General features: G+C 54.2%; 1 protein-coding gene across 1 annotated transcript; it reads left to right on the plus strand.

The window, feature by feature from the left end:
* Nucleotides 1–1207: 1207 nt before the first annotated feature.
* PSD2 (pleckstrin and Sec7 domain containing 2) lies at nt 1208–26355 on the plus strand. The gene is made up of 16 exons (XM_062002788.1): nt 1208–1444; nt 1565–1938; nt 3919–4407; nt 5681–5875; nt 6232–6312; nt 6843–6955; nt 7473–7531; nt 9915–9917; nt 12646–12735; nt 13593–13636; nt 16470–16660; nt 17715–17785; nt 21995–22152; nt 23093–23237; nt 24299–24442; nt 25984–26355. Exons 1-16 carry the CDS (start codon nt 1208–1210, stop codon nt 26188–26190), a joined length of 2601 nt encoding a protein of 866 aa, XP_061858772.1. The 3' UTR covers nt 26191–26355.
* The last annotated feature ends 875 nt before the right edge of the window (nt 26356–27230 follow it).

A 27230-nucleotide genomic window follows, 5' to 3' on the forward strand; every position in this document is an offset into this window, starting at 1 on the left:
GCATGTCAGCACCTCTCATTACCAAGATCTAGTCCTGCACTGGCCCAAGCAATTAGTGATTTTACTGCTAACAAGAGCTGCAGCTCAGCAAGTCCAAACACTCAGAACCCTTTGCTGACACCTGGGCACCTTATTGTGTATAATCCCCAGGTTACAAAGAGGGATGCTGGGGCAGAGTTTATGTGATCTGCTCAAGGATAGGAGCTAGGAACAGAATTAGGGGGAGGAGGTGGGGGTCCTGTTGGCCTGCTGTAATGGATTAGCCCTGCCTCCTGCACAGGTGGTGTTTTAAAACAAAATAATCTGTTATCATGGCTCAGCCTGAGCACCTTACAGAAACTCCTCCCTTCACCTTTCTGGCGGCACATTACTGCAACTGTAGTGTGCAGCTACAGTGCAGGGAAGCTTGCACAGGCCTGCTACAGCCCATGGCTGAGAGCAGTGCCTGTAAGACTTGCAAACTTTGCATCAATGGGCATGTTTGCCAACCAGCTGCCTTTCAATCACAAGATGACTTGGTGCAGTACAGCATCCTTCCCTTGCCCTCCAGAGAGAGCATCCGGGGGTATATACAAGGAGGATGCTTTTGCCAGAGCCTTAGCTGGCAACACACAGCCCCCCTCAGCAGCACTCGTGTGTCAGGAAAGGAGAAGCGTTATTCTGGCAGGCAAGAAGCCCTGCAGAAATGCAGCATCAGCAGGGACAATCAGACAGGTTGACTCATCACAGCTGCTTTGAAGTGTTAAAAAATAAATCAATCACACCTATCCCCCATTTCTGGTGGGCAGAGGAGACCCCTGTATCCAGCCTGGGAGAAGCAGCTGTGCCATGTTCGTGTCCCCAGGCCACGGCTGGGGCACCAGTGGCCCTTCTGGGGAAGTCCCCTGTGTGTGAGGCTGCGGCTGTCTGGGGGTCATGGAGCAGCAGCAGGAGGTGGGCGCCTGGGCCCACCGTGGCGGATTTAACTCTCTGGGTGTCCCTGTGCTGAATTACAAGCACTACACTTTGCAAAAGCAGTAAGCCCCAGTATGGCCTTTCCTTGCTTTTACAGTGGAAGGAGTCGAGAGGAGTGGGGGGCATTTTCCCGTGTTCTGCTTTGCCCCGCTGCTCTCCTGAGCCTGCACGTTTCCCTGGGTGCCTGTGACGGGGTCTCTTTTCTGTCGCAGGTAGTGCGGAGCCTGAGCTGAGCGCGGGCAGGGAGCCGGTCATGAGCCGCAGCAGCCCGTCGCCGCGGCCGGGCGCAGACGGCTGCGAGCCGCATTCCTCGGGCTCGCCGCCGCCCGGGGACGAGCAGCTCAGCCAAAGCCCGGGGCCTGCCAGCGGGAGAGACGGCCCCCGGGACCACGCTCGGCCCTCCCCGGGAGCGGAGGGGGAGCGCGGGGGCCGGCCCGACCGACCTCTGGAAGCGGCGGCGGAGCCGGGCGAGGGGCTGCCCGAGCGGAGAGCGGGGCCGGGCGGCGGCAGCGAGACCCCCCCGGGGCTGCCCGAGCCGGGAGCGGGGCCGGGCGGCGGCAGCGAGACCCCCCCGGGGCTGCCCGAGCCGGGAGCGGGACCCCCGGAGCAGCCCGAGCGGGCAGCGGGACCCGGCAGCGGCAGCGAGACCCCCCCGAAGCAGCCCCAGCGCGGAGCGGGGCCGGACGGCGGCAGTGAGCCCCCCCCGGAGCAGCCCGAGCCGGGAACGGGACCCTCGGAGCAGCCCGAGCCAGAAGCGGGACCCAGCAGCGGCAGCGAGACCCCCCCGGCGCTGCCCAACGGGCTGGGCGCGGAGCAGGACGCGGGGCCGCAGCGGGACGAGCCCGGCGCCGGCGGTGAGGACGCGGGGCCGAGGGGCGGCCCCGGGCAGCGGGTACCTGGGCAGGCCCTCGGCAAGGAGCGGTGGCACAGCGTGCTGGGCTCCGCGGAAGCGCTGAGCGCCGACGAGCCGGAGGAGCTGCTCGGGTGAGTGCGAAGCTGTGGCAGCCTTGGCTCGGGGCTGGCTGACGTGTGCTGTTTCTCCAGTGTCCTTGGTTGGAGTTGCTTTGCTCCGTGTGTAACTCATCAGTGTAAGAAGCTGCAGCTGCTTCCATGTCTGACTGTGGCTTTTTTCACTCTGCTGAGGCCTCATCTGAAGTCCTGTGGTCCAGTTCTGGGCTCCCCAGCTCAAGAGGGACAGGGAACTGCTGGAGAGAGGCCAGTGCAGGGCCAAGATGATCAGGGGACTGGATCATCTTCCTTCTGAGGAAAGGCTGCAGGAACTGGGGCTGTTTAGTCTGGAGGAGACTGAAGGGGGATCTCATTAATACTTATAAGTATTTGAAGAGTGTATGTCAAGGGAATGGAGCAGCCCTTTTTTCTGTGTTGTCCAGTGCCAGGACAAGGGGTAATGGGCAAAAGCTGAAACACAAAAAGTGCCCCTGGCACAGGAGGAGAAAGTCCTTTGATGCTGAGGTGAGGGAGCCCTGGCCCAGGCTGCCCAGGGAGGGTGTGGAGGCTCCTTCTGAGGTTTCCAAACCCACCTGGACATGTTCCTGTGACCCCTGAGTAAGGGGAACCTGCTTTAGCAAGAGGGCTGGGACTGGATGATCTTTAGAGGTCCTTTCCGACTCCAACCATTCCGTGATTCTCTCTGGGCTCCTGATGCTGCCTTTTCCTGTTACAAATGCAGAAAAGCTGTGTTTAGAAGCAATATCTGCCCACAGAAGCACTGGAGTGAAGGAGAAGCTTTGGGCATCTCAGGGTGCTGGTTGTGCTCGCTTTGGGGGTGTCCCACTTGCAAACTGGAGCTTCGTCTGCAGCAGAGTTACCTGAGATAACTCAGAGCAAGTATGACAGCCTGGGGATGTTTCCCTTATGGCCCATCCTGGATGGAGGATAACCTGGGGTTTCTCTGCCTCTCTCCTTGTGTTTTGCCAATGAGCAGTCAGCTATTCATTCTCGGAGAGCAAATCACCAACAAATCCACATATTGCTACTTGTATTTTGTCCCTGGTTCTTAAAGTACTTCCCAAGAAGGTGTTGAGTCTTGCTCTTCCCACTGAACCAGTGGAGAATTACAGTGGAAAAAAGTCATCAGCTCTGTGGTGGAGCTGGAGGAAGAAGCCAGGATTGCCCAGCTGAAGGCAGGTCATGTGTCTGGGTAGGAAACGGTTGCTAAAGCAGTCAAGGAAATAAAACCAGAGCTTACTGCAGTTTGCATTAGCTGAATCCCTTCCCACCCCTTCTGGTTTATCCCCTGGCATCGGTTTGCATGCCACTATACCTCCAGGTACATGCATCTCACGGCTCCTAAAGCTGTGCCTGAATCCCACAGCCTAGTTGTAAAGCAGCATGGAGCCTCCCCTGCCTGGGTGAGTGTCCATCAGCTCTCACAACCCTCTGGCTGGAGAGAAAACCCTTTGTAGGCTGCCTCACGCTTCTAGGGTGCCTCATCTAACAAAAAAAGGCTGAAGTTATGGCGTATTAGTTGCTCCCTAAAAGCTTTTGCTTTTTCTCCACTGAAAAAGGAATCAAGGACATTTGCTGCCAGCATCTTCAGTTAGATGAAATGGCCTTGATCTTAAGGGTTTCTATGGTTTTGAAGTCACCATAACTGGGGGCCTTGAAGGCAGAGCTGACCTGCAGATTAAATCCATTCTGGCAGTGGAGCCGGTGGCAGGTGTCGGGTGCAAATGTCTCCGGCTCAGGGGTCTGACTTTTTACTGGGGCATGACCAATTAAGGGTTGGCTTGCTCCCTGGGATTGTGCATCATAAAACTCTGCCTTTTTCAGCTCCAGAAGCTTGTAATGAAATTGGAAACCAAGCATGTTATACCACAGAAAGGTCTCAAGGGCCTGCAATTATAGCATCCACTTCTGCCTCTTCCCTTGCCTCTAGCTCCAAGTGGAACAGTGCAAGCAATTACCTTGACAGCATTTTCTGCATTTCCTCTTTTGGTCCAGGTTTGCTTCTGGAGATGCCAAGTTGAGCTGCAGTGAGGATGACAAGGAACATTTTCAGTTCAAAGACATCAGGGATGGGTTCAGCTCGACCTTTGAGAGGATTGTTGAGTCTGACCTTATGAAGGGTACATACTACAGCAGCTTGGACTCCTTGGACGTCCTCTCTCTCACAGACGAGACAGATAGCTGTGTCAGCTTTGAGGCCCCACTCACCCCATTGATCCAGCAACGGGTTAAGGAAAGCCCAGAGCTCTTGGAGCAGAAACTGGTAGCCCAGCAGAGAGAAGCCCTTCACCACATGGCTGCTGATAAGCAAGAGCAGGCAGCAGCAAAGCCAATGGAGGGGGATTTTGGGAGCCCTCTCAGGCACTCGATTACCAGCAGCAGGTCAGAGAATGTGCTGAGCAGGTTGTCCTTGAAGAGTATCCCAAATGGGTTCCACATGGAAGGGTCGGAGGAAGATGCCACCAAGGTCATTAACTCCATCAGGTAAGGCAAAATGAGGATTCCTTGACCAAGGGCTCCTTGTGGAGCTGCTTTTTTTCCCCCTCATGCTTGCTTTGCTGCGCTTTGTCGTGGCAGAGAGGCCAAACAGGGAAAAACTCTGCAACCTGTAGTTTCAGACTGCAGTTGGGAACCCAGGTCTCATGGCATTAAACCAGCTGGTCCCCAGCAGGCCTATATCTGAGTTTTCCTTGTTCCCAGATCCAGGACCCTCAGCTGCAGAGTCCTGGAGCAGCACTTCAAGCCCAGTAAAAGCCAAGGCTCAGCACTTGCTGTTCGTGTTTGCCCTGGAGGGCACTAGCACTCACCCAGCTGCTCACACATCCCCTCTGTTCTTACAGCAGGCAGAGCTGGGGCTCCACTGGCTGAAACACTGCCTTGTCTGCCTGGCAAGTGCAGGAGCCTGTGGCAGGCTGGAGGCAATCAGGCACACTCCCAAACCTGCTCTGAGGTGCAGAGAAACCTTGAGAGTTCACTTAGGACTGAGGGCCCCTGTAGAGGCCTCCCCAGAGGTTCTTCTGCAGATGGTGAAGAGATCAGCAGAGACTTCATCCTCTGGGCCAGCTCAGACTGAACCCTCATCCCCTCTGGGGATGCTTCCTGGGAGGAAGCAGCTCATCTGCAGGGCACTTCCTTGTGTGAGCAAGCCAAGTGATGAGCAGCCAGGTTCAGAGAGCACCCTGCCCAAAGTGTGTGAGTAGGTGACATAACTGCCCTTGGGCCAGGAAGTAAAGGGATAGAGCCTTGCCTGCATGGTGGCTGTGGGAGCTGCCAGCCACCGTGCCAGCAGGCAGCTGGGAGAGGAGCAGCCTGCCAGGGACAGCAGGTCTGCTGCTAGTCCCATTGGCACCGTCTGTGCAAGGGCAGCGTCCCAGCCTCAGTGAGTAATCTGACGTGAAAAGCACACCGTCCATCCCCGAGATCCCCAAGTGTTCACGGCCCTGGAAGATTTCAGCATGTGTGGCTGAACCAGTGGGGAGAGAGGAAGCTCAGGGAGGTTCTTGGGCTACTTGCTTTGAACAGGTCCGGCCTCGCTTTTCAGGGGGAAGTCACCTTCTCTTAAATCTTTCTCTACACATTTCACATTAAATCATAGCATTTCTTTTACCCTGGAGTGAAAAGGAGTGGGGCCAGTCTCCAGGGCCCAAACCTCTGGGTGGTTCTTCATTTCTTTTTGTTTTGGTTAAGACAAGGAGACATCCCAGCCAGGCATCTGCTGTGGGCCTTGCCCAGTGATGCTGCTGCTTGTCTCATGCAGTGACGCCAGCCTGAAGGACGCGCTGTCAGACTCGGACTCGGAGCTGGGCAGCACGGAGCAGCTGGACCAGGGCAGCACGGACACGCTGGCCAACGGCTGCCGGGCGGACGGGGAGGCTGCCAAGAGGCTGGCCAAGCGCCTCTACAACCTTGAGGGCTTCAAGCGCTGCGACGTGGCCCGGCAGCTCGGGAAGAAGTGAGGAGGGGGCTGCAGAGGGCTCTGTAGGGGGAGCTGGGGTGGCAGCGGGGACACGGCCAGCAGAATATCTTTATGGCCTCCTCCATGCAGAGGGGTGCAGTGGGGACCCACATCCCTCATTCCCACGTGTCTATGTCTGGTGGCTGCAGTGCTAGGCTGTGGGCATGCTAAAGCCCTTTTGAGGTCTTCCAGCAGCATTCCAAACTCAGAGAGAGTCCCCCTGGGTCTGGGATCGTGTCTGCAGGGTCTAGCTGGGTGTTGGGCTGGCCTGGAGGCAGCAGTCTGCTGTTCCTCCTGTAGGCAGTGTCTTCATCCCTGATGAAAGGGCTGACTGCTTCCTCTTTTAATTACAGTAACGAATTTAGCAAGTTGGTAGCAGAGGAGTATCTCAGCTTCTTTGACTTCACGGGCCTGACCCTTGACAAAGCACTGAGGTGAGCTGGGCCATGGCACTGCCTGTGGAGCGGAGCAGTGTGGGGGGTTCTTCCTCCAGCCTCCCCCACGCTGTGGGGGCTGCCCGTGGGGTAGCAGCAGGGGCTTGGGGCAACTCCAGGTTGCTGTTTAATCTTTGCTTTGGTGTCACGTTTGGTAGTGCCACCAAAAGTGGGCTTAGGCAGGGAGAGCCCACAACCTGCTTCCCCGTGGTGGAGAGCAGCATTCCTGTACAAAACCAGAGCGAGTGGGAGCAACTTCTTCCCTTGGGACAGAGACCCCCTCCTGGTGCCATCAAGCCATAGGTGGGTCAGCTCTCACCTGGCAGCGTGTTTCCCTGCACAGCTCAGAGCTGGCTCCATAGGCAGCCTCTGCATTGCACCTGCAGGGGCCCAGGGGAGCACAGGCTTTCCTAGCTGCTCCGAGTTCCCCCCTTCCATCTCCCTCCTCAGCATGGATGCTACCCAGCAGAAACAGCTCCACTGCAACCCAACACAGCAGGATGTCTTTAAGCATCCCTTTCTGTCTGCAGGACGTTCCTGAAGGCGTTCCCGCTGATGGGGGAGACACAGGAGCGGGAGCGGGTGCTGATCCACTTCTCCCGGCGGTACTGCCAGTGCAACCCAGAGGAGAGCACGTCCGAAGGTACTGCGGGCTGCCCTGGCCCTGATGTCCTTTGCACGCTCACAGTGCACATGTGGCACAGAGACAGCGTGTAAAACTTCGCCCTGAGGCACAGCTGGGCCTCAAGAGCTGCCACTGGGCAAGCGAGGCTGCTGCTTCTCCCTGACTCTGGGCTGCTGCCCTGCTGATTGTCCTTGCCTGGGGAGGGCACTGGGTGCTGTGCAGCCCCCTCAGGAGAGCCAGCTCAGGATCTGAGGGTCTGGGTATGGAGGAAGGCTCAGCAGAAGGCCTGGCCTTTAGAATGCTGTTGGCAAAACTGCTTTAAAGCCAATTCCCCAGTGATTGTCTCAGGAACAGGCAAACTGTACAAGAAGATATCTTTGCTTTTTTTGAAGGAAACAGGTATTTGTTCCTCAAGGTGCCCAGATATAGCAACTGACCTTAGTTTTGCTGTGGGTGGGCAATGGTTTGCCAAGACAGCACACCCTGGAGCTGTGTGGGAGGGGGAGTGATCGTGGCTGTCTGCTGTGTGTTTCAGATGGGATTCATACTCTTACCTGTGCCCTGATGCTGCTGAACACAGACCTTCATGGCCATGTAAGTAGTACTGGGGGATGCACCCTTCTTTTTTTCCCTTCCCAGTGTAGAGGTCTGTCCCTTTATGGAAGGTGTGTTGCTGAAAAATGGAGATAGGTTGACACAGAGGGTGGATTTTGGTTGCCAGGCCCAAACATGGGGACAATCACTCCACACTCAAGCCAGAGGTACGTCTCCTGCTGATATCAGTTATCTTATACAGGCAGTGCAGCTTTCTGCCCAGGAGCTGTTGTGGAGAGGTTTTCAGCACCAGTCTCTGTGGGCTGTCAAACAGCAGCACCAGTTGCAGGGCCGACATCTGAGGCTCCTCTAATCTCAGGACCTGCTGTAAGAGAGACAGTGGTTTCATATGGGTCTAGGTTTGATCTTTCCTCCCTAAAACATGAAGTAAATCCCAGCTGCTCCTTTCTCCTAAGCCACTGGATAGTAACAGCCAGCCACTGGAGAGTTTCATGTCAGAGAGGCCTCTGGATGAAGGGCAGGGTGAGCAGAGGCTGTTAAGAAGTTCTCTCTCTACCTTTCAGAGGCTCTCTCAGGTGACATAAGTTGTATTTGTTGCTAAAACATCAAGTGGAGTGTAGAGAGCAGAGTGGGAGGAAAAATAACTGCAGACAGGAGCTGGGACTGGGCATAGGGGACAGCAGTGGGGCATTGTGAGCCCTTGAAGAGCCCTGATGGAACCTACACCTGGGAGCACACGTGGACTCTACCCAGAGCTGTGGGAGGCTGTGGCACTGTGAGCCCAGATCTCCCCACTGTTCTCCAGCCCTGTAGTGCAAGTACAGTGTGGCTGTGGGCCTCAGGGAGCTGTGCCCCCTTTCCAGGGGTAGGAGGGCTCCTCAAGTCTCAGGTGACTGAAATACGTTCTCTCATAGCTCCTCTGAGAGCTCAGACCTGGAGCCCCAGACTCCCCAGACCTTGTGTGAAGATGGAGGGGAATTGGGGGTATGGCTTTTTGTAGCAGCCTGCTCATGTGAAGCCCTTTTCCTGCCCCACAAGCCCACGATTCCCAGGCTGTAGCATCAGTCCTCTTCTGCCTCCAGCTGGTAACTATTTGTTGTGCCTCTGCAGAGGCTTGCCCTGATTTCCTCATTAGCCTGTTCATGAGGGGACAGTAGGCCATAACATAGCTCTTATTTTTGCTTACTGGTTTACAATCACCTTTGAAAGGAGCCTTTTCCTGGGGAGGTGGGAAGAGGACACTACATGAGTGCTCACTCTTTACCTGGGAGGGCAAAGATGCAAAGGCCACCAGCTTCACCAGTGCCATCCTGACAGTCCAGCTGGGACACCCTCCTCATCATTGCATCAGAGACATGGCCTTCAGCACAGGGACCAGGGCTGAACACAGCAGTCAGTGAGGGGAAGGGCTGGTCTCTGCAGGAGCATCCTTTCCAGATGTGCACTGTGGTTTGCACCAAGCTGCCTGCAGCTGCTGTGCCTCACCCTGGGGAACAGGCAGCCCATAGCCAGCACTAAAATGGCCTCTGGGTCCATCCCATGGCTGTAGCATATCCAGGCACAGTGTCTCTGCACACAGTGGGACAGCAGTGGGCTCACTTCTGGGAGGCTCTCACAAAGCATCCATCCTAAAGCATTTGTCCTTCAGCCAAAATGGTGGGAGCTGAGAGATGTTTTCATCAAAGAGTTTCCTGCAAAAGCAGTGTTGTGGCAGGAGACCAACTGTGCAGCTCCAAAACAATCTCATCTGGGGCAGGGCTTTTAATGTCTCTGGGAAGGTAGAAATTATTGACAAGGCAAAAGAACCCCTAAACCTCTAAAGCCTCACTGTTTCTGTTTGTCATTGACAAGCTGGCTGAGAGACCTGGTGAGAAGGAACCGTCTCATGCTGCTGAGGTGTCGTGGTTTGGCCCCCTCCAGCAGCCACACACAGGCAGCCACCCTGGGTGACACAGGGACAGGAACTGGGCAAAAGGAGTAGAACCCAAGCTGGGTTGAGACAAGAACACTTTAAGAAGTTCAGGTCTGGTTGGAGTCACTTGTCCTGGCCATGCTCTCACCCAGCTCCGTGTGGCCTTCCTTGCTGGCAGAGCAGGGGAAAAGTCCCTCAGCTAGGGTAAGCACTGCTCGGCAGCAACTGTAATATCAGTGTGTTAACAATGTTATTGTCACCTTAAATCCCAACCACAGCCCTGTGTCAGCTTACCTCTGTCCTAGCTGAGCCCAGGATACTAGGCAAGGGAAAAGAACTTGCTTTCCAGCAACTGTAGAAGTGTCTGAGCTTTTCTTTGAAGAATCTCCCCTTTACTTTTCCACATGTGTAACATGAATTTCTTTTTCTCCTTCTCCTCCTTTTTTTTTCCCCCCCCTTCCTTTCTTCTGCTCCTGGAACCTCTCTTTCTGCTCTTTAACCCTTTACCAGGTGGTAAGTGCAGTCATTCTGGTGTTTTGCTTCAAAGCACTGGCATTTGACTTGTTTTTATTCTGTGTTAAAAACTAGCAGGGATTTCTGTCTGGGTTCCTCCGTGGTTGTGCAATGTCCTTCCCTACTTGGTGACCCATCAGCAGCTGATATGCATCACATGAAATTCTCCTTGTGTCAAGAAACCTCCATAAACTGCATCGTACTTGGGGCCGTGTGGCTTGGCCTCTCACCCCTTTTTGTTGCAGATGCTGTCATGACACTGCATATCACTTTTGATTTCATTCCCCCTTTTCAATATCGTGTGTGTCTTGTTGTTTTCCTGTGCATTCCCATGGAGTGGGAAATCCCTGTGGTTAGGAAAGGGTGGTTGATGTATCTCTGTGAAGGGGCAGTTCCCTACAGCAGTGTCTCTGGAATGGGCTGCTCCCCTGTTCCAGCAGTGACTGTCACAGAAACTGAGTCCATGCTTAACAGTAATGAGGTTGCCTTTCAAACCTGAGACTTGCACCTGGCCATGCTGGGTTTGTCCAGAATTGCTCCTGGAATTCCCCAGACTTGCTAAACACTGTTGAGATGTGTGAAGGCTCAGGCAATGGCTGGTGCTGTTGGTAATGAGGCACTTGTGGCCACGGAGCTGCTTCTTTGCAAGTGTCCATCAAGTGAAGCTGCAAAGTCCTTGTCCTGGAGTGGGGGTTTTGTTTTGTTTTCTCTCTTCAGCTGCTGGTGATTTGGAGGCAGTTGCAGGGCTTTGTGTTCCAGCCCACTTCTCAAAGCAGCAAGCTCCAAGGGTTAAGATATTGTCGACTTGAGGTTGTATTGCACCTGAGCCACCCCAGCATCCCGCACTCAATCCTGCTGCCACACAGCCTGAGTCCTGCCCCTGACACTGCAGTGCTTGGGCAACCTCATCCCTCAAACTGATTCACAGTATTAGCATCGTTACTCGAGCTTTCTCATCCCCTCTTCTGGTTGTCAGACAAAGGGTATGTTTTCATCTTTCTCAATTGCTCAGCAATTAGCTGCTTTTCCACAGTGTGGCTGCTGTCTCACTTGGACCTCAAGAGCTCTTCTTGCAAGAGAAAAGGAGATAGATCACAGAATGAAAAGGAAGCCTTGCCCTGGGATTAGTACATATCCTGGATGCAATGCACGACAAACCCAAAGAAGGGCCTGTGAGGCTGGTAACTTGTGTCCTCTCACAATGCATTGGCCTCTGTGTTTGCTGCTGGATCACTGCAGCGAGATCTGTGCAGGCAGAGCCCTGTGCTGTGCACTCTGCTTTCCTGCCTCAGTGCTGGGGTAGAGGCAGTCACCTTCTCTGTGTGCAAAGTAATTTTATGCCTCAGGGTCTGGGGTAACACAGCTCCCTCATCTCCAGGCCACCTCCCTCGTGGAGGCTTGTGACTGCATTTTCTGATGTGCTTTCTCACTCTCCTTCCCCATGACGCTGTGCTGATGCCTTGTTGCTTTTTTCTTTGGCTGTAATTCACCAGCCAGCAGGCACACCAATCTTTCTGCCTTCTGCTGAAAGATACCTAGCATGTCTGCAGGATTCCCCACAGCAATTCTGCTGGCAGTGCAACCACTGAGCAGGGGTGGCAGGAGTCTCCAGCCATGGGTCTGGCCATGGGAGAGCAAAGATGGCACCATGTCCCTGGGCACTGCTGTGGGTTTGCAGCAGTGCTTTATTCCTCTTGATTTCTTAAGGGTGGCAGCTCACCTAGAGCTGGCACCAACAGGAGCAGTGATTAAGAGTCTCAGGGCAGCTCTTGCTCCCTGTGCAGCCAGAGAGAGGGTCTGCACACACAGGTGTGGGATGGGCATGTTGCAGGCTGATCCTGAGGCCTTACTTATTGCTGATGCTTTCACCTGGGGAGAAGCCTCCAGCTCATCTGTTGTGCGTGTTTATGGGCAGGGGTTTCTGGTGTCAGTCTCTTTCAAGAGGTTATTTTCTAGCCCAGAGGACACATCTGGCCCCTCAGGGCACTTCCTATATCATCTGCAGCTCCATCCCCACCCAGTGAGCCAGTGAGGCCCTTCTTCTTCCTCACTGAGTTCCTAAGCAGGGCCCTGGCTCTGCTGTTCTTGGTCATCCTTCTATGTCCTCCTGGCTGGCCATTGTTGTCAATACCTTGATGCAAAGCCCACCCCATGTCAGGGTACGGTGGGGATCCTGAAGACCCATGGTGGCAACTCCTGCTCACCTCACTGACTCCGTTATCCACTCCATGTGATGTCACCACAGGGTCTGACCCTGGGGACTTGAGAGTATGAAGGCTACAGTATGACATGGCACTGGAGACACTATCTTTCCTCTGTGCTATGAGACTCCTGAACAGTTTCCCACATGGCAGGCTTGGAGACCCATCCAAGAGCTGCAGCTTCTAGACAGTCTGAATGCTTGTCTTGAGTGCTGAGACACAGCCTCTGTACCAGGACCAACCTGCAGACCAGAGGTGTGATCATCTATAAAGTTTGGAGCAAGAGCTGGAGAGGTTGTTTTTGAATGTTTTGTCCCCAGCATTTACAAAGAGGTTATTTGAAAGGTTTGGGTGCTGGTGTGAGCAAGTAAAGCAAAGAGCCCAAAAGAAAATCAGAACAGAAGACCTTTCTACTTGGAGCTCTTGGGGCAGGCCCAGGCTTCACCACTGCACATAAGATTGTTCTTTGAAAGACATTAAAGTCAAGACTCTCTAGAAGTTTAACAAGCTGCTGCTTTGCCTTGCAGAACATTGGCAAAAAGATGTCGTGCCAACAGTTCATAGCAAACCTGGATGGGCTGAACGATGGCAAGGACTTTGCAAAGGATTTGCTGAAGGTAATGGGGTATAAGTAGACAGCAGGGTACTGTCATTATTGCTGCAGTGCCACCCAGTCCTGCTGGGATGCTCTGAGCCATTGTACCAGTGTTTCCCAGTGCACAATGGTTTCGTTAGAAGAACTGTAACCCCCGTGGATGGCTCCTGCTGAACTGCAGTGAGACACCAGAGGCCTGTTCCCATCCAGGTTGGTGGCACATGGGTCCTCAGGGCATACCAGGGATTTCCCCCCTCCCCAGGTAGTTTGATGATGCAGCAGACAATGCATAGAACAAGACACCTCCTACACCCAAGTACAACCATGTGGCACTGATACTTTCCTCTGCCCTCACTCCCATGTGTCAGGGCCACCTCCACGTTCTGCTCTCCTCACCCATTCCTGATTGTTTCCCAGCTCCCCAGGAAACCACTGGAATTTTCCACAGGAGGAACTGGAAGGGCAGACCCCCAAGGTCATTCATCCCTCCCCTGCTTCTCAGAGCAGCCTTCAAGCCTCCACTGTCCCTTTCCGCTAGTCGAGACAGTGGAGGTGTCTTGGCACACCCCAGAGTCTTTTACCAGCTTTGTGTAGGCCAGAATTCACTCAGGACTAGGCACAACACCCAGAATTAGCCACAAATGTCATAGACAGGCTCCTGAGCAAGGCTGGTTGCCAGAGCCCTCTGCTCTGATGTGCCCAGTCCAATACCTGGCATGGCACACAAAGTCATCCTGCTCACTGGTGAATACTTCTTCAGGAGAGTTCAGCAAGGAAGGTATCCCTCCAGGAACACAGACAGGGTGTGGAGGAGATGGTCTCCACAACCCAGACCTGTCTTCCAGGAGAGACACAGTTAATGCCATGTTCTTCTTTCAGACCCTGTATAACTCCATCAAGAACGAGAAGCTGGAGTGGGCCATGTAAGTATGCCTTAAGCATGTGGGAGATGGTGTGTCTTTCAAAGTAGCTGACAGGTCTTGAGTCATGTTTTTAGGTCCAGAAGCACCCAGAACATTTCCTGCCAAGCCTTTAAGCACTGAAGACCCTCCTGTAGGCTTCATTTATGGCTTAGACCCAAAAGCAGATGGGGAGGCTGGTGTCAGTGGGTCCACAAGCCTGATCAAGAAGGGAGTGTCCTCTTATTAACTATTGCACCTATAAAATGCTGGTCCTTCTCCAGATGCTTTGGAGATCTTGCACAACATCTGGGATTTTTTGGTCACTGAGACTTTCCATCTCTTCCACATAGTTTGTTCTGAAGGTAGTTTCAGAGAATCACTCAGGTGGGATGGGACCTGGTGAGATCTCCAGTCCAGCTTCCTCCTCTGTGGATGAGCAACACTGAATTCAGAGCAGGATGCTAAGGCTTTGTTCAGCTTGATCCTGAAAACCTCCTGGGCAGAGAACTGACAGCCCCTATGGATCCATGAACCTGTGCCTATTGTTCTGAGGGAGACTTGTTTTTCTTATCCACTGGAAACTGCTGTTGTTTTGACTTGTGCCCCCTGTCTCTTGTCCTCCTGCTGTGCCCCATGGTGAAGAGCCTGGCTTTGTCCCCTTCATGACCTCCTCACACGTTGCAAGGCTGCTGTGAGGTCCCCCAAAGGCATCTCCTCTCCAGGTTAAACAAGTCCAGTTCCCACTTCTTACATCGCAAGTGCTCCAGCCCCTGGACAGCTTGGTGGCCTCTGCTGAGCTCTGTCCACCTTGTTGCCTTTTGCTGTGCTGGGAGCCCAGCACCGTTTGCTCTGTTGAGATGTGATGCAGAGTGCAGAGCAGAGGAGGGCCATCAGTTCTCTCTGCCTCCTCACTGTGCCGCTGTTACACAGCCCAGAGCCCCTGGCCTCTGTTCCTGCCAGGGCAGGCTGCCTGCTTCCTCTCCTGCTCTTCCCCAGTCCTGGGGCCTTTCTGCAGAGCTGCCGCATTCCCTGACGCCTCTGTCGCTCTACTTCTCACTTTTATGTCACCCACAGACTCGATGAGGGGCACTCATCCAGATCACCATTTCTTCTTACCCAGAAACAAGTGTGGGAGCAGCTAGCATGGCCACCCTCATGACAGGTTCACACAACACCTTCCTCAGCCAGCCCTGCTCTTCCCCTGCTCTGCTCCTGCCCCCGCTCAGCGAGGGGAGCTCTGTGCTCCCCATCCCTGACACCTCCCCACCGCTGCCCATGACAGACCTGGGGCCTCAAGATAACACAGTGATTCCTCCCCTCCTCTCTCTCCTCCCCTCCCCTCCCCTCAGACGTCTGTTGCCTTGGCTCAGCTCTGCTCAGCAGGCAGGAGAGGGAGCTCTGCAGCTCGGCAGAAGGTGCTGGTGTGAGCTTTATGTAAAAGCATCCGTGCAGAGGTGGATGTGCTGGTTACACAACGGCCGCCAGCCCCCGCTCCCTGCCCGGGCACATCGCGCCCCGCTGCAGCCAGCAGCCAGCCCTGCCCTCGTGTCTCCTCGCTGCCCCCGGGACCTGTCCTGCTGCAGGGTGTCCTGCCCGGCTGCAGCTGGACAGGCTGCAACACGATAGGCCTCTGGGCTGCTCTGCAGTAGGACAGATGCTCCCTGACGTGCAGGACGTGGTTTTCCTCCAGAGCCACGGCACTGACTGTAACCCTGCACGGGCAAGGCCTTCTCCCTGCTTGCCTCTGCCTCCTTGTCTCAGGGAAGGAAATGCCCTTTCTCCCAAAGCCCACCGGAGAGGTGGGTACAGGGCCAGTATCCCATCAGCCAGAGGAGCTCAGAGGGTTTCCTCTGGGGCAGCTCAGGGAACTGAGCCCCACTAACTCCCCACCCAGGGGTATTTGTCTGGACTCTGCCTGAGCCCCAGGACTCCTGTGGGTGCTGAGGGCTGAGAACTCATCCTTCTCTTCCAAGAGGTGCCTGATGCCATGGCCATCTGCATGCTGCAGCTGAGAGAGTGTGGTGTTCTACTGCACACCTCCCAGCTGCTGGATTCAGCCCTGGCTCACTCCTCAGCTGAAGTTTGGCCTCAATCTAATCTGCAAGCTAAAGTGACTGCCCACACCATTGACACATATCACACAGGACAGAGATGTCCTGTTTGCTGTCCCTCCTTAGTGTCCCAGGGACACTGGGAAATATAATTTCTCACACAACTTCTAGTTTGTATGCACCAGAGCAGATGTTGCTCCAAGCAGGAGGAGGCCAGCTTGGTGTAGACACTTCCCCAAGCTGCTAAGCCCTTGCTGTCCAGGGCTCAGAACCAGGAGATCTGTGAGGAGAAGCAGTTTTTTTTGGGAAAGGCCATAATTTCTTGCTCTCTGTTGGCCCACCCTGAGGACATAAAGGGAGAGCTGGTGTAAAACCTATCCTAGGGCCTGTGGTTTTTTGATCAAGTGTCCTGTCTCCCTAATGTCTGCAGAGCTTTTGCTCCTCAGAGGTTCAGAGGACATTTCTCAAGTTCCTTCAGTACCTAGGAGGCCCCAGGGACTGTCTCTCAGAGGCTGAGAAGACTCAGTACACCTGGTCTTCAGCAAAAGACCTTTTTAAGCTCTGTTTTGAGTACCCTCACAGTGGGACCACTGGGAGTGTTTCCTGACACCCACACTCCTCCCAGCTATGGCCAGATCATCACCTCTGGCACTCCCTGTACGTTACAGTCCCTGTACCTCTTTCCTTTTCTTTCTCTGACTAGTCTTGTAATAAATAACTCCCATTCAACCCAGAGCAGACAGGGCACACTGAGCCATGGCATGTGCCTTCCACTCAATCTCTTCTCTGGCTTTGTTTCCAAGCGATGAGGACGAGCTGAGGAAGTCCCTCTCGGAGCTGGTAGACGACAAATTCGGAGCCAGCGCGAAGAAGGTGACGAGGATTGTGGACAGCAGCAACCCCTTCCTGGACATCCCCCAGGCTCTGAACGCAGTCACCTACAAGCACGGTGTCCTCACACGCAAAACCCACGCAGACATGGACGGGAAGAGAAGTACGTGGCGGGGGACAGGAGATGTGCCCCAGGCAGCCCCAGAGCCCTGCTCTAGCCTGTGCCCCAGGGAGCACAGAGGGATCCCCAGGACACAGGGAAACGAGGGTGTTTTGAGGCATTTGTGGACATGAATATTTCCAGGAGGCCTCAGTCCTCCCTTCTCGCTGCCAAGTGCCTGTCCCACACAGACCTGATCTTCCATCCTGTTCACATGCCTAATCCTGAACCCCACACTCTGAGTAGGTGCCACAGCAGTTGTCCACCCCAGCCCTGACCTTGAGGACAGTCTGGTCTTCACAGCTTCGTTCCTGTAACCTTCTGCTTCATACTGGAAGCAGCTGCTGTGTGCTGGGTGGGCAACAGGATGGCTCATAGCTCTGCTGTCAGCATATGGGATTATAGGAGAGCTAAAGGAATACGTACCTGGGAACTGCTAAAGAGGAGAGATTAAGGAAACCTTGGATATAACCCCCTTGGCTAATTGGTAGGATTGGTCCAGTCATTGCAGCTGATTAAAAGTCCTGAGTAGAGATTACCACCTAAGGCCTCCCTTGCTTCCAGCACTTTCCCTGTGCCTGCAGGATCAGCTGCCCTCATCTCCCACCCCTCTCCAGTTTCCAGCAAGCTCTCTGTCCCAGACTGCCTCAATGCTCCCTCCTCAGTGGAGCTGCCTTACCCAGGGTATGTCTGCCTAACTCATCTGAAGCAGGGGAGCTCAGGGAATGTCTCTGCTCCTCCCAGCATTCTGTCCAAGGAACATGAACCTGGGTGTGGAGGAACAGAGACTTGTTGCCTGTGTCCACTGGTGCCAGCTCACGTCTGGCTTTGACCTGCTTGTGTTCCTGCTGGGAGGCTGCATCTCCCAGCCCACGTCTCTCACACACATCCCTGCAGACAGGCCGCTTGTGAGCAATCCCTTGGAGGTGTACAAGGTGTGGGCAGCAGTGCACAGCTGTAGTGGGTCAGGACAAGGGATGGTTTTGACAGAAACATGAAAATCAAGCAGCGCTGGCAGAAGCAGACGTGTGTAACCCAATGTTCTTCCTTTTTTTAGCTCCCAGAGGAAGAAGAGGTTGGAAGAAATTTTATGCTGTGCTGAAAGGGACTGTCCTTTATTTGCAAAAGGTAACCATGGTCAGCTGTCCTGTTTGCTGTTTGATGCTGTCTCCAAAGCTGTCCTAAGCAGGAGACCTATAGGTGCAAGTAGAGGGGAATCCATGTCCTAATGCATACATGGGACATCCACAGAGCTCCTCCAGAGACCAGTACACAGAGCTGGGAGATGCAGTCATTTGTGCTAAGGGCACTATTCACAGCCTCCAATGAGGGCCATACAGGAACAAGTATGACAGAGGGAACACTGAGGCAAGCTTTCTGCAGAAGTGTCCTAGGAAGCAGGAGCAGTTTGGGGAGGATGAGAGAACAAATGATGTGGAATGGGTGAAATAGGATGTTGGTGAGACATGCAATAGGAAGCTGTAGAGGTGAAGCATCAGACCAGTCTTATCCTGCCTATTGTTTTACTTGCTGGCATAGCTCTGATTATGAGCAGCTTCACTGGGTCTGGTAGGGACCGTGCTTAAAGCTTCTCTTCTCCTTCAGGACCTTGCTGAGCTGGGTCCTTCCCTGGGTTGCCAAGTGGCCTTCTCTGCCTCTCTTCATCTCTTTTGTTCTGCAACCACCTCTAGTCACCACCAGCATAATTCCCAGGTCCTCGTGGGAGGCACAGTCCCCATGGAAGGGCTTCCCTGCACACTACAGCAGCCAGCTCTCTGCCTTTCATGGTTCTTGGATGCCAGGAGGGTTTCCAAGGCCAGTCTCCTGTGAGAAAGCCCAAGGAGCCTGGATAGGGGCTCACTGGAATGTCAGTGCCAGCCAGCTAGGAATGCCAAATGTCTGCTCATCACACAGCAGCAGCACATAACCCACTGAACTGGGTCTGAACCACCTCAGCAGCACACACTGTGCAGCAACCCGCTGAACTCACCTTGCTGGAGCAGCCCTCCCCATGGGTCCGTGCTCCTGTGTGCTGCAGCATTATCTCCAGAGCAATGAGGGTAAACAAACACTGGATTATATAAGAAAGGCAGAAAGATCCCGAGGGCAGCACGGAATGATGACTCAAAGCTCGCAGCACACCCCAATGATTCCTGTGTTTCCCCAGGTCCTACGGCACATGTCACAAAGCCAACACAGATCTGGCAGCAGCACATGGTAATTTGGAGTATGGGCTACTGTTAGCCAAGTGGGGTTTTTACAGACTTGCCACTGTCCTGAGGCTGAGGGAAGCTGCACCATTCATGAGAGCCCAGATCTTCTCCAGCCCTCCAAGTGTGGTGTTCTTCAAGCCAGTGGCTTCTTCCTCTCAGTTTCTTGCCTCATTGCAAGTCTCCCTGTGGAGCCCACTGAGGGGTCCTGGTGCTGACCATGGGTGATTCCCAAGGGTTTAACTTTTCATTTTGTGACAGTTTTCCTATGGAAAAACAATGCAATTTCAGCAAAAGCACGGGAACCATTTGGATCTAACTGATTTGGCTCTAGCTGACTTGACTCTAACTGATTTGGCTCTAACTGATTTTTTCACCAAGGACATCTCGAGCATGTCTCCTGTGATGAGTCTGTTGGGGGCTTATGTATTTGGAACAAAACACACTTTGAGGACAGAATTTTCCTCCTGTACTGGACCAAAATCCAGTTTACTGAAGATTTTCTTGACTGCTTGGGCTGCACTAGAAGGAGCTGTGGAGCCAACACTGAGTGTCACTGTTGCTGGTGGGGTAGAGGGGCTGGGTTTCTTTGCTGTGTGAGGTTAGCAGCAGTAACCAGGGTGTTACACTAACAGGCTGCTGATATAAGGTGACATAATCAGACTGTTACATTAGCATGGTTCCTGATGTTAGTTCTAGGTGTTCAGAATTTAGGAAGAGAGTGAAGATGAGACTGATGTGGCAGTTGGAAGACTGATGTTGTTACCTAGATGACCTTCAGGAGCAAATGTTTAAGAGACTGAGGGCTTTGTTTAGAGACAGGGACTGAGGCAGCAGAGCAGCTGAGATTTGGCAAGGTTATGAAAGTCTGATAAATAACAGCCATGACTGATGTGTAATTAGCAGGAGGGACTGGAGCTGCCAAGGGTGCCCCAAGGAAGTAGCATTTGGAACAACAACAAAAATGAACCTGAGGAATGTTTGGGCAAAGGATTTGGGCAAAGAGGGGTTTTGGTTCTGAGCTGCTGCCAGGCTGTGTATGGTCCTTTTCAGAGGATTCCTTGGGCTGGGCTTGACTGGAGTCTGTGCCTGTCAGGCTTGCAGAGGCAGGACAGAAGGATGAGACCACGAAGACAAAGTCCTTGCGCTGCCACTTCCAAACATTCCCAGCACCGCAGCAGAGTGGATAAACATCCACCTGCCTGGTGGGTCCTTAGTGCAGAGTCTTGCTTGTGGGGTGGCTGCAGAACAAGAGCTGCAGGCAGCGGGAGGAAGCGCTGGGCCAGCCTCCCAGCTGCCTGCAGAGGAAAGGCAGAGCCTGGCTTGAGCACGAATCATTGGGTAAACATTTTCTGATGTAAAGGGGAGAAAGAAGAAAGTACTGACTTCAGACCATGCAGCACAGGTTCACCCTGTTCCTGTTCTTCACCCAAACCAAACCAAGGGTCTAGGCTTTGGTAGGAAATTACAGTGAGTTTGATAGGAAACTACTCAGTTTGATTTAGGAGGTAGGTTGAGTAGAAATAAGAGTGAGAGAGAAAAGGAGCAGGAGGAGAGAGGCCCTGGGAGATGTGTAGAAAGTGGGTGGACAGGTAGATGTCAGTCATGAACCCACTGATGTGGAGAAGCCACATGTCACTGATTGGCCAGTGCTAATTGCTGGAGCAGTGTGTTCCAGCACAGGCTACTGGAGCAACTGCTTGATCCCCAAAGGGATGCAGCACAGGCTGAAGGAAGAAATGCAGATATGGGAGCTGGGGGCATCTCTGCCGTGCACTGATCTGCCCTGGGCATTGACTCACTCCAGGGCCTGTAGCAACTTCACCTCTGTGAACAGGGATCATCACCCTTCATGGCTGCACATGGAGGGGTGCTGAGGGGGATAGAGGGGAGGTACAAGGTGTGTTTGTGTGGGAGTACTGGAAAGGGGGCAAGTGGTCCTGCAGGCTGTGCCCCTGCCTACGCAGGCAGGCCTGTGCCATGGCACCAACATCACTAACACAATGAAAAGTACCCAGTCGTTCCTTTTCCTCACCAAATGAGCCCCAGAGCCGCAGGGAGGCTGGGGCTGGCTGAGGGATGCCCAGTGAGCCCCAGGGCTGCAGGGAGGCTGGGGCTGTCTGTGGAATGCCCAGTGAGCCCCAGGGCTGCAGGGAGGCTGGGGCTGGCTATGGAATACCCAGTGAGCCCCAGGGCTGCAGGGAGGCTGGGGCTGGCTGAGGGATGCCCAGTGAGCCCCAGGGCTGCAGGGAGGCTGGGGCTGGCTGTGGAATGCCCAGTGAGCCCCAGGGCTGCAGGAAGGCTGAGGCTGTCTGTGGAATGCCCAGTGAGCCCCAGAGCTGCAAGGAGGCTGGGGCTGGCTGAGGGATGCCCAGTGAGCGCCAGGGCTACAGGGAGGCTGGGGCTGGCTGAGTGATGCCTAGTGAGCCACAGAGCTGCAGGGAGGCTGGGGCTGTCTGTGGAATGCCCAGTGAGCCCCAGAGCTGTAAGGAGGCTGGGGCTGGCTGGGGGATGCCCAGTGAGCCCCAGGGCTGCAGGGAGGCTGGGGCTGGCTGTGGAATGCCCAGTGAGCCCCAGAGTTGCAAGGAGGCTGGGGCTGGCTGAGGGATGCCCAGTGAGCCCCAGGGCTGCAGGGAGGCTGGGGCTGGCTGTGGAATGCCCAGTGAGCCCCAGAGCTGCAAGGAGGCTGGCTGGCTGTGGAATGTTGCTGTCCCAGGGCTGCAGAGGCAGTGCAAAGCCTGAGCCCGGGTCCTGTGCCAGGGCAGCAGCGGGGCCAGTGCTCACCACAGCCTGCCCACGGCTGGGAGCTTCAGCACAGCCTGAGCTCTGCAGAGCCCTGGCCCTGACTTGTGCCTTCCCCCAGAGCCTCAGGCGTGGGCCATGCTGGAGATAACTATTGAAAATTACATTTAAAACTTTTCATCTCCCGCTTCACATCTTCACAGTGAACTTAGTAATGGAAGAAGTTGCCAGGTGTTAATTATTATCATTATCAGCTCGGAGCGTTTAGTGCACAAAGCAGAGCTGCTCCTGCTCTGTGATTATAGCACAGAGAGAGAGGCAGGCTCATTAAAGTAGCCCTCAAATGTTACTGTTGTCATTATCCAATTAACGTTCCTGTTGGCAGGATGAATATAAACCTGACAAAGACCTCTCTGAAGTGGATCTGAAAAACGCCATCCGTGTGCACCACGCCTTAGCCACCAAAGCCTCTGACTACAGCAAGAAGTCCAACGTGCTCAAGCTGAAGACAGCTGACTGGAGAGTCTTCCTCTTCCAGGCCCCGTAAGTCCTGCTGTGGTGCAGGGCCCAGGGGCAGCCCCAGCCCCAGCAGGCCCCAAGGACACCCCAGGGAGAAGGGCTGAGGCGAGGGCTATGGGGATGTGCAAAGGGCTTGGCCATCCATCGTGGTAACTGCCCATTGGCCCCAGAGGTCCCTTCTCAGGAGGGGCTGCGGTGTAAGGAGCTGAGTACAGGGCTCCACTCACCAACTTCTTCTGGCACTCAGTGGAAAGGAGGAAATCTTTAGGATGCATTGACCTAAGGAGCTGAGAGTTCTCCTGGTCAGCTTTCGATGGGAAACTCCCTAAAGCTCGTTAAGGAAGCCTTAAGGCTTTAGGCCTAAGGGAGGCTGTATCTCCTTCCATCCTTAGTCCACTGCAGGAGAAAGTTTCTCTGCTGATAAGTGTCAGGTGGGACTCAGTCATCTGTCTGGCCAAGATAAGTGACAGTGTCTTTAGGCTGGGCTGGGGAGCTAAAGTCAAGCTAAAGCTTAACATCTGAACTTGTACAGTGAAAGCCCTCCTGAAGGCCAGGGGAAGCAGTGCCTGAACAGATTCAGTGAGGAACCCTGGTCAGTGTCCCACAAGTGACACACATGAGGGTTCCAGCCTGCTGTGTGGGGCCTCTGTCACGTGGCTCGTGCTCTCCAAAGAGCAGGATGTCCTTGGGCCTTGCCACCATGCTGCCTCTCCCCAGCTCCTCAGGGAATGCTGTCAGAGTTGAGGAGGGCAGGACTGCCAGGGCTTCAAGAGACAGATCACAGCCCTCAAGTGCTTAGGGCACTGTAGAGGAGCAAATAGCCAGTGTCTGCCTCTGTTCACAGCACTGAGTGTCACAGAAATGGCTACAAAGCAAGGCCACCATGTTTCTCCTGAGAAAACCCAAGGGCTGAGCCAGGAGCATTTACCAGACACCCCCTCTCTTCTCCCCTCCTCCGTAACAGGAGTAAGGAAGAAATGCTCTCCTGGATCCTGCGAATCAACCTTGTTGCTGCCATTTTCTCTGCCCCAGCCTTCCCAGCTGCCATCTGCTCCATGAAGAAGTTCTGCCGCCCACTCCTGCCTTCATCCATGACCAAGCTGTGCCAGGTGAGGTGGGAGAAGGGGCTCTGGAGAGGTGCCCAGTGCTCTGCCAGCCCCTCAGCACACAGCTCAGGCCCCTCTGCAGCCCCCAGCTCCTGCCTGATGGACACACTCAGGTGCTCAGGGCAGGAACAGGGGACTGGAGCTTGGATGGGCCGTGGCAAATCCTGGTGTGTGGCTGAGGCTTCCTTTGCTGTGGCTGTAAAGCAGCCCTATGCACACACATCTGCCTGCATGTCTGATGGTTCTGCCTCAGTTATTGCTCTTTGCCCATCCCATCCCACCACTTTTCTGAAGCAGCTGATGCCACAGAGCCCAACAGCTGGCTACAGTTTTTATAACATGGCACTCAGATGAGGCACTCTGTTGTTTCTCAAGCTGAAAATCCACAGACAAAGGGGAAGTCTGAGTCCCACTCAGTGCAGAAGGTTTTCTGGGAGCAGGGGGACATGGTGCAGACCATGGCTGCCTGAGGCTCAGCTAACCGAGAGCAATGGGCAGCTGCCACCCAAAGAGTAGCTTTTGTCCAGGGAAGCCCAATGGGCCTTCACACCTCCAGAAAGCAGGGACCTGCTGCCACTGGCTCCCAGCAAAGGGGAGGACAGCCTGAAATGTCAGGGCAGAGACACAGCTCTCTGATGTGGGCTGACACTGCTTTTCTCAGAACCCAGATGGGGAGGGCACTTGTATCTTAGCAAAGCAAAGAGTGAGCAGCTCCTGGCTGTGCCTGGTTGATGCAGGATGCAGAGCACGGTGTGCTCACGCTGCTAAAGCAGCACAGGGCCCAGAGAAACCCCGTCTTGGCACTCACCAGGACTGTTGATCTTCCCCAGGTACCTGTGTTTCCACTGTCATTATCAGATGGATTTGCAAATGTGCTGCACACCTTTGGCTGTGGAGCCAGGGCTGAGGCTGAACACACGGTGCTGCACTCCCACCCTGACACCCCACAGGCTCCTACTGTGTAACACCTCACCCACTCTGATGCTGTGATACCTGCCCCACTGCTACTGTGTGATTCCTGCCCCACTGCTGTGTTGTATGACCTGACACCCTTCTCTCGGCAGGAGGAGCAGCTGAGGTCCCATGAAAATAAGATGAAGCAGATCACAGACGAATTAGCAGAGCATAAATTACACCCTGTAGAGAAGAGCCTCAAGTCAAAAGAGGCTGAGGAGTACAGGCTCAAAGAACATTACCTAATATTTGAGGTAAAAGAGCTTTAATGTTTTCTGTGATAAATGAACCTTGGCTTATAGAGGAGAACTCAGAGCGGGCGAGTGTATGCTATGAGCCTGGGAGAGCATGAAGGGAGAGGGCAGGATGAGTGCTCCTGAGCTGACTGGATGACTTGAGGCAGCAGCAAGCCTTGCTGCTCTGCACTGAAGCTGGGAAAGGGAATCACAGAAGTGGTTTCTAAGCACAGGAGGGGAGAACTGATAACAGAAATAAACCCTTCCTTTACTGTGACAAAACTTGACATTTCCTCAGGTTCCAAGCAGGAAAGTGGTTCAGCTCTCAGTGTGCACCAGTCTTTTTCAGCACCATTAACAAACAGCTCAGGGAATCCCTGGGAGAATTAATCTTGTTTTGCTGCAACTGTTTCTGTAAGTGAAGCCAAAAGCAGCGTCACAGCTGACTACAGACTCTGTGAGGATGCACATAGCTGAGTTTAAGCTCTCTGTAAAGGCTAAGAGGCATTAAATTGTGGGAGAAATGGGATATTTTCTTCCAGTGATGGTTGTGCACAAGGTGTGCTTCCTGCTACAGAACTGTCAGTGGGAAGGGACTGGTGGAGGCCTCCAGTCCTGCTTCCAGCAGGAGCTTGGTTTGTTCCCAGTAGCAGCCCAGGCCAAGTGTGCCATTTTGAGGCTGAGGCTCAGAATTCTTCAAGGATGGAAACACCTCAGCCCTGCACACCAGGGCTGCACCATACCTTTGTGTAAGCCCAGCCCGACTCTCCAGAGCCACACCTTCTGGTTCCCTTGTCTTTGTACCTGCCTTCCAAACAGCTGCTGGCTGTTGCCTCCTCATTTCCACACACCTGGTTTTGAATCCCTGCAGAGAAGCTTCACCTAAGCATTTTCCCTAGGCTGCCTTTTCAGTCTGCAAGGTGAAGTTGGCCCTTCCAGAGCACAGTTCCTCTCATCTGGCTTATGAGATGTGCTCTAGAAATGCTTGTTTCTCTGTGCTGACAAGGAAGCGAGCACAGGCTGCCCCTCAGGTGCTGGCGAGAGGAGGAGCAGTACACAGGTCCGTAAAAAGGGGTCCCATCTGACCTCAACAGAAAGATGCCAGGCAGAGAGGGGATGTCTACCTTTGTGCTGTGCTCTGTGGGAAGCAATGAGGGCACAACTCAGCAGTGATAACTGACTGACTGGACAGAAACAACGGCAGGTGGAAGTATTTGACTCAATCAAGGGGAACTCCTGCATCAGGAAGGAGCAGAGCTCTGGGCCTGCTTTTGCCTCCAGTATCAGCCTTACACAGAGTGGCAGCCAAGACCAATAAGAGCACCTGGAGAGTCTTGCACAGCCCTCCCCTTTCTCCCCAGCTGTTTCCACGATGGGTTGATGAGTCTTTGCAGGCTTTGCACAGACCAGGCCCCGTGCTGTGGTTAAACAGCACTTGCTGGGTGTGAGGAGTGGGGTCAGGTGGGTTTCCTGCAGGACCAGATGGCATTGGCTCTGCTCTCCCTGTGTGACAGGGCCTGTCCCCATGCCCAGGCTCTCTGTTCCCTTTTCCCCCGCAGAAGAGCCGCTATGAGACGTACATCAACCTGCTCTGCATGAAGATAAAAGTCGGGACTGATGACCTGGAGAGAATTGAAACCAGTTTCTTCAAGGTGGAAGCTGATGACTTGGCCTTGCGGAAGACACACTCCAGCCCTTCCCTGAGCCAAGGGCACGTGTCTGTGGGCTCTAAGGCAGAGAAGGACCTGGTAGAGCAGAACACTTAAGCAGGAGCACAGGGGGATAAGCCGGCGCCGCTCTGCGCTCCCGGACTGCAGCGATGAGCACAACTCCACGTGAGGAATTCCCTCAGCAGAGCCAGAGCCCCGTGCAGCACGGGGACTGCTCTAGTGAAGGAAAGCAGAGAAGCTTTAGTTGACACTCCCTGGCCATGCTCTGGCATTTCAGTGTCACAGACACGTCATCTCCTCTTCATCCCCAGCAGCACCAGTGGCTTTCCTCTCCCTCCTCCCGCAGCCTGTGCAGCGAGGGCATGTGTTGCTTCTCCAAGGGCCAGGGTGCTCTGCTCTTCACCTGCTCTCTCCTCTTCCTCCTCTTCCTCTCCCTGGAGTCCCCACCAGCCCATGGTCACAGTTCCCAGCAGTGCAGGAAGCTCAGACAAGGTGCTGGTTTGTGCCATCAGCAGCAGAGCAGCCACCGAGCCTGTCCCTTGCCTCGAGGAGCAGCCACCGAGCCTGTCTCTTGCCCTGAGGAGCAGCGACCAGCAGGACAGAGGCCACAGGTTGATCACTGACCCAGTGCATGTGGGAATGGCACCTGCCCGTGGCAGGAGGGGCCTCAAGTGCCCTCTGTCACATTGTCCTTGTTATATATATATATACATATGAATATATATAAATATATATACATATATATATATAAGGAAACTTTACAGTGGGTTTTTAAGCTCAGAGTGCGAGTGAAGGCGAGCTGCCTGGGGAGGATAGTCGGGACCATGGAGGGTCTGCGCAGCCCAGCAGGATGTTTTACAACCTGCAGTAGCCTGTGTATCTCTCCACAGCCGCCCACCTCGTTTTCTACTCAGTTGGAAGTGCCCCTGGCTTTGCTGTGAGATGCTGCTCTCTTTCCTGCCTGCTCCAGGGGCTGCTCATTACCTCCCTGGCCTCGCCACGTTGGGTTCAAGGCAGCGCTGGGGCCGAGCCCCAGTGTGCAGGAGCAGCTGCAGCTCCCACCGACATTGTACCTCCTCCATCCTGCCATGCACATGCTGTACTGTGGGGAATTGTGTTTCTGTTCCTTTCTGCTG

Source organism: Colius striatus, chromosome 9 (genome assembly GCF_028858725.1).
Source record: "Colius striatus isolate bColStr4 chromosome 9, bColStr4.1.hap1, whole genome shotgun sequence".
Taxonomy (NCBI): domain Eukaryota; kingdom Metazoa; phylum Chordata; class Aves; order Coliiformes; family Coliidae; genus Colius; species Colius striatus.

Coding starts and splice junctions, on each gene's coding strand:
- PSD2 (XM_062002788.1), top strand. CDS start 1,208: ATGAGCCGCAGCAGCCCGTCGCCGCGGCCGGGCGCAGACGGCTGCGAG. Junction 1,445..1,564: donor AGGGGCTGCCCGAGCGGAGA/GCGGGGCCGGGC, acceptor CCCCCGGAGCAG/CCCGAGCGGGCAGCGGGACC. Junction 17,786..21,994: donor CTGTCCTTTATTTGCAAAAG/GTAACCATGGTC, acceptor TCCTGTTGGCAG/GATGAATATAAACCTGACAA.